The 11,802-nt window shown below is 43.3% G+C and overlaps 1 protein-coding gene across 1 annotated transcript; it reads right to left on the bottom strand.

Annotated features, from left to right (window-relative positions):
- Window positions 1-6,112: 6,112 nt before the first annotated feature.
- chrna9 (cholinergic receptor nicotinic alpha 9 subunit) lies at window positions 6,113-11,509 on the bottom strand. Its single transcript, NM_001124519.1, is given in 6 exon segments — window positions 6,113-7,007; window positions 7,191-7,542; window positions 7,906-8,086; window positions 8,523-8,677; window positions 10,196-10,341; window positions 11,298-11,509. Coding segments are annotated over 6 exon segments (1,653 nt in total). The 5' UTR covers window positions 11,347-11,509; the 3' UTR covers window positions 6,113-6,237.
- Between the last annotated feature and the right edge of the window lie 293 nt (window positions 11,510-11,802).

Genomic DNA, 11,802 nt, shown 5'->3' on the forward strand with positions numbered 1-11,802 from the left:
CACAGTGGTGATTAGATAAAGCAACATCAACAATAGAGGATATGTTCATAGAAAGCCCCCTTGGTAATAACCAGGTCCAGAGTATGGCCGTGGTTATGGGTGTGCATAGTAACATGTTGGATAAAGTCCATAGAGCTCAAAAGATTAATAAATTCAATGACCTTGGAGCCAGTCTCTTTGTCAACATGAATATTAAAATCGCCCAACACAATGATTTTATCTTAGTTCTCAAGGACAATAGACAATAGTTCAGAGTATGAAAAGCTGTAGTCCGAGGAGAGGCTTCAATAAGAGCGGCACTACAGTCTGATGACAGCCATGTTTCAGTGAGAAACATGCAATGAACTATGCGCTCAGTCATGAAGTCATTCACGAGACAGGGTTTTACTTGTGATTGCTCTAACATTTCAAAGCGCCATGTGGGCCACTCTGCCTCTGGGGTGTCTGCCTCCAGGTAGCCAAAGGAATAACAACCGAATTATTAACATTATAACCACGTTTTCTGACAGTCTCCAATCTATCAGAATGGTAGGAGATAACAGTATGTATAAACTCACATGAAGGCCGAGATGAATAACCATAGTGCCATTTCTACAGGAGTTTATATGCTTTCCAAATCATCTGTTGCTCATTCTGACAGGGAGGACTGGAGCACGACCAGACCACCACGTCTGTCAGTCTCTAAAACAGTTTGCGATGTTGCTGGAAATAATCCCGGAACCACTGCGGTTAGGGTGAATCCCGTCTCTTTTAAAAAGTGCTTGTTGCTCCCACAGCAAATCAAAGTTGTCACAAAAAAGGGCATTCCTGTCATTGCAAAGTTTATTCAGGTGCTCATTCAGGGTAAAGAAACGGCTGTAATGTTCCGAATCCCTTCAGTAGCACGGAAGAGGGCCACAGATAAGTATTCTCTTCCCTGTGCAGTTCTCCCTCAGATCACCAAAAAACGAAGGTGGCCATGTGAGTGACGATGGGGTCAATCCATTGTTAACAGTTGTGTTGTTGGCTCAGTCTTTAACGTTATTCCCAAATGAAGGAGTGTGGCTTTCAGCATCCTCATCACAAAGCTCCACAAGCCGTGATGGCTTGCCAACTTCAACATGTCATCACCTCCCCCTGTTCCTGAAGAGTGACTTCAACCCTGGTTTCAGCCAAATGCAGCCTAGAAGATACTGCTGTGGGAATCTACCTCTCTCTTGTTGTTAAACATTTGTTTGACTTTTTCCACATGTTGTAGTGTTACAGCCTGAATTTAAAATAGATTCAATTGAGATTTTGTGCCACCGACTGTCTACACACAGTACCCCAAAAGTGGAATTTTGTTTTTAGACATTTTTACAGATTAATAAAACATTTAAGCTGAAATCAAATCAAATAAGTATTCAACCCACTTGTTATGGCAGTCCTATATACTTTCAGGAGTAACAATGTGCTTAACAAGTCTCATAATAAGTTGCATGGACAGTAATAGTGGTTCATATGATTTTTGAATGTTTAACTCATTTCTGTAAGGTCCCTCAGTGAAGTAGTGAATTTCAAGCACAGATTCAAGTACAAAGACCAGGGAGGTTTTCCAAAACAGTGTGGTTGACACCCAAATGTCTATCACTGCGCTTTCAACCATTTAAAAGCACAGATCATTTTAAATGTAAATACATTTGTTTTATTCAAAAGATGAATATGTTATGACTGTGCTTCATCTAATAGCAGAACCAAATGACCTGGATTTCAGTTGAGATGACATGAAAAGTACAAAGCGCAAGTGATCAATGCCGTTCGAGATTCTATGCAAATTATTACAGCGATTGTGAAGATCGCCACAGACCCTGCGATGACCTATGCATGCTAACTTGAACATAGACGCTTTACATGATTACATAAGAAGAAATGTATAGCTACTGTAGCCTCATTTTAAGGTTGAATGTTACATGAGTTAGTAAGATAGCCTTAACTTTCGGCTATTTACTGTATTTCAAAAGTGATATTGAATTGTGTTTGGTTGTTAAACGCAACCAAATACAAACCTTTTTACAACGCAAAGTCATCAACAGCTGTTGTTTCAATTCAACCCAGGATTCAACTAAAAATAGACAATATACTGTATATTAACCTTGGGTTTCTACCTCTGGTTGATTTCAAATGTAATGCTATTTTGTAATATTGGATCGTGTTTGCCAATGCAACCAAATATCAACATTTGAATGAGATGTACACTGTATCTTCTGCTTGGACAGTTCCATCTGTGCCACTGACTTAGTTTGGCTTTAATTCCAGTTTGTTTACAAATGAATAATTCATATGTTGGATTCACGTCTCCATCTCAACCAAAAAATCAAAGCTAGAGAGTAGGACTAAATCAAATCAAACTTTAAATGAGCTTTTAAGTTCATGTTCGATTTGATTTTTACAAATCAATCATTACAGAGGCTGTACCCGAATTATCTCTTGCTTACTACATACTAAGACGTCATCCTTTGTACGAGCTGTATTATATCCCACTCGGCACAAACTGGTTGAATCACTGTTGATTCAACATAATTTGCCAATGTATTATGAAGTGGAATCTACATGGAAAAGTCATTGGATTTGAAAAAAGCCATCAACCAAACCCACCATTGGTGTGAGTGGCCAAAGAGCTCTATTTTAATGTCATCTGACCAAAGCACCAGTTCCAATCCAAGTGCCAATGCCATTTAGCAAACTCCAGGTGTTTACATTTGTTGGTTGACATGAAAATCGAGCTCTTTGACTACGCACATCAGTGGTGGGTTTGGCGTAGAAATGAGAATGCATGAGAAGAAAAGAAACCCAAACTTACTGTAAAATGTGGTGGTAATTATTTGATGTTATGGGGCTATTTTGATTCCACTGGTCCTGGGACCATTGTTAAGGTCAACAGCATCATGAACTTTACCCAGTACCAGGATATTTTTTGCCAAAAACCTAGTTGCCTCTGCCAGGAGGTTGAAACTTGACCGCAAGTGGATCTTCCAACAAAACAATAACCCCAAGCACACATCAAAATGAAGATTTTGCAGTGGCCATCTCAGTCTCCGAACTTGAAACCCATTGAAAACCTGTGGTTTGAATTGAAGAGGGCTGTCCATAAGCGCAGACGAAGGATATCAAGGATCGGGAGGATTCTGTATCTTTGAATGGTCTAAGATCCCACCCAATGTGTTCTCCCTCCTAAAATATATATTTTTTTTAAAGGCTCAGTGCCATTATCCTCACAAGGTGAGGTTTTGAAAGGAATTTTGATCTGTTCCTTAAAAATGTTTGTATATTACTCGTTAAACAAAATCTCTTTCTCTGTGCAATTGTATAAATATCAAATGTAATCTATATAATTTCAAAAATAAATTGAATAAAATATAGCTCTATAGTTGACCGGGCCTGCTCTAGCAGGGCAGAAATTTGTTGAGCTCGGTGTTCGGCGGTCGACGTCACCGGCTTTCAAGCTATCGCCTATATTGCATTTATTGTCTCAACATTTTTTATTGAACAGAGAACAACTGCTGAATGAGGCCTTCTTTCTTAATGACAAGTTCTTCACCTACAACACATTTCTGAAAGCAAAATTTCAACAGGAAAAATCAGAATTGGCAACAACACACATCAATGCCCTAAGTCTCCAAATGCACAAATGTGACAGAATTTGAGTGATCTTCTTAGACGTCTATGATTTGATGTTCAACTGCAAGCATTGTGTTACTTTCGTGCGATATGGAGGAGCCCTCTGCAGTCAGGTTGGTTTATATATGTATTTGCCTGCAATCGTCTTTAGCAGGACCTACTGTATGGGGTCACATTAACACTATCTTGTCCATGGATATTAGCATAGCAGCGGGAAGTAGTGCTACAGCACCCCCTGATAAATCAAAATTAAATAAATAATAATACAAATATATATATTTATATATATCAACAACAGAAAAATCCCACAAAATTAGTGAAGTAGGCCTTTATTACTCAAGGATGACGGGAGAAAAATACTCCTCAGTCAAAATTGACTTTTTTTGTTGTTTTATCGCAAGAAATGCAGGAGTTAATATTATAGTACCTATGTGAGAGGTTACAGATACAGTCAGTGTCCAGATTTCAGACTATTATTCAATTAACCCATCGGAACAGTAAACTGCATAGCACCTCACAATCATCACGCATAACATAGCAGGCACTGCTATCATCCTGCTTTACAACTTTAACGTTAACGTTGACGTTGTCTTCCCAAGTTCCCCAAAGCATTTGGCAATTGGTGTGTATTTGGCGCGCTACAGTTAGGCCCTGAAGTTTAGGCTACGCACTAACGCCAGGTTAAAAAAAAATGACAGAAAAATATCAATTTAGCCGATAGATATGAATTGCACAGGACTTACACATTTATGGATTTTTGTATGCCTTGTTTTATTTTGATTCAGTCAACCAGCGCATCACTAATGTTTATTACGATGCTAAATGATGACGAGTCATTAATTAGTCATCAGAATGCCACTTTTTAACTTCAGGTCCTTAACCGTAAAATAATGAACAATCACGTCATGAAGCATGAGACAGTCCATATCATGACGATCCATCCTCCTGTGCAGCATGCAGACAGGTGGTGATAGGCTCCCCCAGCCTTCTTTAAGTGAAATAAAAAAAGACCCTGGCAATTTCCCCAGCAGTCTCTCCCAAGCCGCGCTCCTGTCTGTGCAAATTACATGTTTCCCACTTCTCACTGTCTCCTGGGGTCATCATAGCATGCATCGGGCCCCGCGGCTCAACGTACACTAATAGGACCAGAGACAGGCTTCCCCAGTATGCAAATGTGAGAGATTTCACTCTCAGACTCAGCATGACAATCACTTCCCTGAAGAGGATGATGACTGCTCAGGCTTCCTTGTCTGAGTGAACTCAGGTTCTCATTAATGTCAGAGGATAGGTTCAAGAGACAGGTTTAGTATCAGTTATGATGATGAACTAGTTTCCTTAACACTGGTTGGTTATGCATCCATAATCCTCCACTCTATATTCACTCAAAATGAAATGAAATGTAATGATCATATCTTTATTTTACAATCAACATTCGCTTTTTATTATGGATGTGTAAAGTATTAAAGGTGGCTGTTGTAATGACATCTGATTTCAAATTCACTGTCACCTATTTTCTGTGCCGTTCAAGAGGATAATTGGTGAGAGATGTCTGCCCTCTGCTGGACATACAAGGTAGTAGCGACAATTCTGCAAATAAAAACTCAAAACTGTACAAGGATCCATAGGGACAAATAAGGGGGGCACTCTAGTCAAATACTTTGTCCTTTGAGTGGTTGATTACTTCTATGAGGTGTGCAGACGAGTCCAAAGTAACCCCCCCCTCCCAACCACTTCCTGCCAACACACAGAAACATACAGTATATACACACACACACACACACCTGGATGTTGGTATGTGTTGTTGGGAGGGGGCAAACTCATTGTGTTGCATAATTTATGTTCCATATTACCTTACATCTTTACAGTGCCTGTTTGGAAACAAAGCAGTCATTAACTATTCACTGGATGATTTTGAAGTGAAAAATGATTCCGGCCGTGTGGATCCGGAGCGGGTCATTTGTCGCTGAAGCCCCTGGAGTCTGATTTCAGACTGGTGAGTGATACGTGATAGTTCTAATGTTGTTATTTAGTGGGGACATGTGGCGATATTAGTATGGGGAGGGTGTATGGAGTGTGCTGTTCATTCACACACAGTATAGTATACACTTGTAGTGATATTTGAGTTTACTTATACACAGTATTTGCTATGTTTTTTTTTAATATAACGTATTTTCTGCACAGAGATGAAAAGAAAGAGTGAAATGAATTGACAAACTTCAGTAACTGATCATGCTTATGATAATCAGGACATTGATCATGAGTGCAATATAGTTTTTCCTCCACAATGCAGTTCCATGTATTTTGTCGAATGAGGAAATAACATAGATATCTATCAAAATAGCCATCTCTCTTTGCACCTTCTTTAGTTTCATCAGTAAGACATAAGACATACACACACAATATACATGAAAATGCTCTCTTGATGAACAAAAGAACAGGGCCTGGTTTCCCAAAAGCACCAGGCTAAGTTTATCTTAGAACCATAGTTTATCTTAGAACCATAGGATCATATGGTTCTAACAAAGAACTTAGCCTTAAGATGCTTTTGGGAAACCGTGCGCAGAACAGTCTCCAATAACAACACGTGGGTAGCCAGCGTTGTCATGGTGCCTTGCCGATGATCAGAATGCTCATGAGGAAGACCATAATGAAAAAGATCCACATGAAGAACCTGTCCATCACCTTGGCAACCCTCTTCCACTCCGCCCCCTTGGCGCAGGTGGCCCTCTGCTCCCGGAAGCAGTTGGCAATGTACTCCACGTTCCGCACCAGCTTGGAGTCCACCCCGGGTAAGCTGCTGCCGTGACTACAGAACACACAGGGGCCAAAGGTTACTGAGGCCACCGCAGCAGCGACCACGGCTGTCTTTTCATCCTCCGGACAGCAGGGAGGAGCCTCCTTGCAGCAGTCCCCCAGGGGGAGGTTCCTGTTGGACTCAAAGCCCTCGTATTTGGAGCTGGAGAGATGGTTCTTCTCGTCTCTGGTGATGTGGTGTTGGTGTCGGGGCTTGGGGTGACGTTGAGGTCCAGGAGTCTGGGGTCTGGGGTTTTTGTGGCGGTACTGGTTCTCTCGCCCGCTGTTGCCCCCCGGCTTCCCATTGGCCTGGCGGTGGCTGCTGAAGTTGGGTTGGTGGACATCGTCCTGGCCAAAATGTGATGAGGAAGAGGAGGAGGAGGAGGAAGAGGTGGCAGTGGCACAGTTCTCTCCCACCTCGTAGACAAAGAAGATCTTGGACATGTAGTCGATGATGAGGACTTTGGCCCAGTGGGGGACGGGTTTGGCCTCGGCCCCACAGAAGTGGATGTTCATGATGAAGATGGTGAGAGCCGTGGAGGCTGTGATCATCGTCATGGTAGCGATGTAGTACTTTCCTGTGACATACAGGAGAGGGAAAAATGAGTTCATGCACATGTACAGCATGTGCGTATGAGATGCATGCGTGTATGAGACGTAGCGTGTGTGTGAGATTTGTGGTGCGTGTGCGGGTGAGAGAGTTAGAGAAAGACTAAGAGACGCGGAGGCGGGGGAGAGAGAGAAAATGCGTACACTCTCACCAATAAGTGGCACACTCTCAGACGGCGGCATACTCTCGGCCACCATGAGCTGGAAGACAGTCAGGGCCAGCAACACGGTGACCCCCAAGGACACCTTCTCCCCAGAGTCAGCCGGCAGGTAGAAGCCCAGCGGAGCCAGGAAGGAGATGAGGAAGCAAGGCAGGAGAAGGTTAAAGATGTAGAAGGAGGAGCGGCGCTGGAGCAGGACGGTGTAGGTGATGTCAGGGTAGGGGTCGGAGCAGCAGCCGTACATAATGACGTTCTTGGTGGCCGGCATGCCGTGGCATTCCCATTCAACGTTCTCCACGAAATCAGACAGGTCCCCGCTGTCCATGCCCATGGCTATGTCAACCTGGGAAGAGACATAGGAAAAGAGGGTGAAATATAATGGGACCGTAATAGCAGTGTTTTAGCAGGACATGTGTAATGCGCACACACACACACACACAATGAGTTTGTCTGCATCGATAATGGTAGAATGATATCTCCACACACCGAGGAATGTGTGTGTCTGCCTGTCTGTGGCAGGGCAGTCTGAAGCAGTAGGACAAGGGCGGTGCACAATTGGCCCAGCGCCGTCCGGGTTAGGCCGGTGTAGGCCGTCATTGTAAATAAGAATTTGTTCTTAAATGACTTGCCTAGCTAAATAAAGGTTCAATAAATGTAAAAAAATATATATATATATATATCTTCTGTGGATGCCCATCCTGTATACCTGGTTGCCGTTGTATGTCCAGGAGCCGAAGGTGAGGTTGCACTCCTGGCTGTCGAAGGGAAAGTAGGACACGTCCACCACACAGGAGCTCTTGGTGATGGCCGGAGCATCCCATGTAATCTCCCCATTATAGCGCAGCACCACGTTCGTGTCTAGCGGCCCTGAGAAGTCATCATCCGCCCTGAGAAAGAACGGGGAAACTAGTACCTGTACACTGTAATAACACAACATGACATTTTAGTCAGTGATTTACAGGAGCAATTAGGGTTAAGTGGCTTTTTCAAGTGCACATCGACAGATCGTTCACCTAGTTAGCTCGGTGATTCGAACCAGACACCTTTCGGTTACAGGCCCAACGCGCTCAACCACTAGGCCACCTGCCGCCTTACCATGTCATTACTATAGTATAACATCCTTCTACTGTATATGGGACCATCTTCCTCTATATATATATATATATATATATATATATATATATATATATACTTTGCATTAATACATGACCAATTCATGGACCAATAATTATTGTGAATAAGGGAGGTTGTTTGTAGATAGAATAAGTCATTCCGATATCATGGTACAGTGGCTGTATATATCTGTGTGACGTACGGGCGTACTTGTTATAGAGGACGAGGTCAGGCCTCCACACCAGGCTGCTGGGGATCCGTATGACCTCCAGGCCATCGTAGTCCTCCTTGTTCCACCTCAGGTAGGCATCGTGCCACGTCTGACGGATCCACAGGTACGCTATCAATACCTGGTTCCTCTCATCCTGCATACATAGGCACAGTAATAAACATACAGATGCAGGTTCACACACACACACACACACACACACACACACAGATGCCGCAGATGCGCACACACACACACAGATCCCGCAGATGCACACACAGACACACACACAGATGCCGCAGATGCGCACACACACACACAGATCCCGCAGATGCGCACACACACACACACAAGGCATGTGGACACACACACAGGTAAGGGCAATATGCTACTGTACATGTGTATCTCTCTCCCGCTCCCTCTCTCTCTCTCACTATATATATATATATATATATTTCTCTCACTCTTCCTCGCTCTCTCTATTTCTCTCACTCTTCCTCTCTCTCTCTCTCTGTCACTCAATAACCCACTAAAGTCTCAGACTAGCTGTCAGACACAGTGAAATCCAGACCCAGTTTAGGAAGTATCACTGCCAGAACCTGATGCACTGCTCAACCAAAGCAGGGAACCAAGGAGAGTAAAGGAACCTTCATTACACACACACTCGGATACACACACACGAACACACAGGTCACACACGCGTAATGGGTCTGTGTGCGTTTCCAAGTGGCAGGATGACATCATCACAGAGACGAGGATGAAGGCCGTAGGACAGATGTCTCGTCTCTCTTCAGAGTGCACCGGACAAGATGCACTTAGTTACTTAGTCAGACACACAGACACGCAGAAGGGGAGGTTGACCCTCCGCTGGACTGAAACAGGAGACGGCTGAGTAACTGTAGGCCGGTACAGTAGGAGGTCTGACGTCTCTCAGACCTCCTAGCTGACCACTGCACCTTGTCATCAGCGACCTCTAATACTAATCTGCACTCAATTGCAATTGCACGATGTGCACCTCTGCACAACACTATCTATTCACCATGGCGACATCCCTCCCCCTGCTTATGTAGATAGATCCCCTCTGTAAATGGTGTATTGCCACTGTAATCAGCCTATGCTCCAGAGTTTTGGTTTATGGTCCCTGTTCCGGTATTGTATATTCTGTATGACGTCCATCTGGACTGGTGTCTGCATTCGGTTGAATTATTGTCTGTTGCTGGCAGCACCTTCTCACCAAGGCAAATTCTGGGTGTTTCTGATTCTCGTGCACATCAACAGAGGAACCAACACAATCAACTGGGTAACCAATACAGTGAGGGCATCTTGGCGGACCGGTCTGCCCTGCCCGGGTGCATGTTAAAGATTCAGTGCATATGCCTTTCATGCTTGGGTAAAAGACCAGGTGAGTCACAGAGATGACTGACTTTATGCTATATGCAGACTAGACTGTCTTACCAATGAACAGAGCAGCACTGGCAATTGATGCCTTTCTCTCACAATGCTTTATGATCAAAAGTACACAATCTCTCTCTCTCTACAATATATTTGATATATTTGAAAGTATTTGATCAAGGATGACATTTTGTCAAAGCCTCATCGAGAGAGAAGCCAGTCATAGATTGCCAGTGGTGCTCTGCTCATCGTCGAGACACAGTCAGTCATCTCTGAGACTCACCATGTCTTTGATCTGGGAGAGAGTGATCTGCAGGGTGACGTTCAGGGCTTTGTCTGTGTCCTCCACCGGCCGCAGGGCGTTTGAGTAGTTCTCCATCAGGTCGGTGAGCAGCTGTTGAGCGTACCGGCCCTGAGCCGAGTGAGCCACTGCGATAGGAGAATATAGAATATAGTTATTTGTTGCAGTCTCCCTTTATAGGTGTAGACTCTGAGGGGTCAAAGCCTTAATGGCACAGGTGGCATGATATTGGCCCCATGGAATGCTGGTTCAAGCCCCCCTCCACAGCTACCCCATTTAATCCACCTGAGCACCAATTAAAGGATTACCGTGTTTGGAGAGAGTATGGTCTGGAGATTGTGTGACTCATGGGTCGAAGTGCCCAAGGGGCATGCCGAACAATCGGTGGTGTAAAGTACTTAAGTAAAAAATACTTTAAAGTACTACTTAAGTAGATTTTGGAGTATCTGTACTTTACTTTAATATTATTTATTTTGGACTACTTTTACTTTTACTTCACTACATTCCTAAAGAAAATGATGTACTTTTAACTCCATACATTTTCCCTGGCACCCAAAAGTTCTAGTTACAATTTGAATTGCTTAGCAGTAAAGGAAAAAGGTCCAAATCACACATTTATCAGGAGAATGTCCCTGGTCCTCCCTACTGCCTCTGATCTGGTGGACTCACTAAACATAAATGCTTCCTTTGTAAATTATGTCTGAGTGTTGGAGTGTGCCCATGGCTGTCAAAAAAAAGTTATAAAAAAAAGAAATTGTACCGTCTGGTTTGCTAAATATAAGGAATTTGATGTGTAGCATTTACTTTTACTTTGTACTTTTACTCAAGTATGACAATTGAATACTTTTTCCACCTCTGCGAACAATCCAATGTGTAAAATGAGCGCACTTGGATTTATAAAAATACTTTATGTTGTGAACTATAAAAGCAAAAATGTCGATCTAGGTCAGAAAAAAATAGCCCGGTAATAGTATATAAAACGAGAGATACATGTATAGAAATATAATCTTTAGATTTCCATAGCCTAAACTCCTAAAGCTTTCCAAAAAATGTCTAAAGTAACGCACAAGTGCCACTGACTTACCCTGGAGCAACATCGTCGCAAAGCACACAACTGGAACCATCTTCCGCATTTTGGATGAATAAATCCAGAAGAAAACTGGAGGATGTTGGAGCCAAATAAATAACCACTCCTTGGTTTAAATCCATTCGGGTTTACATGATGTTCATTCAACCCCAATTGAACTCAATTGCTGATAGCATCCTGTAATTTCCTTTCGTCCCCTTCGCGCTTCAGGGCAGCGCTTATTGCTTGGCAGAGGAGGCTGCATGGCCGCTCAGACACGGAATAGGACCCCAGCTATCACGTAGCACGCGCAGACCGAGAGAAACAAGATGCCCTCCGAGCATCGGCTCAGTGCACACAGGATCTATTCAGCTGTCAATCAAACGCTTGGCAGGTGGGCTCGCGGGCCTGCAACAGGCTGTGGGTCATATGAGATAAATGCAGAAGATTCAGTCAATATAATAGTGGATCAACAGTCTTCAAACATAATTGCATGGGTGTCGGGTTTGGATATGGCATAGGA

This window comes from Oncorhynchus mykiss, chromosome 14, assembly GCF_013265735.2.
Source record: "Oncorhynchus mykiss isolate Arlee chromosome 14, USDA_OmykA_1.1, whole genome shotgun sequence".
Classification (NCBI taxonomy): domain Eukaryota; kingdom Metazoa; phylum Chordata; class Actinopteri; order Salmoniformes; family Salmonidae; genus Oncorhynchus; species Oncorhynchus mykiss.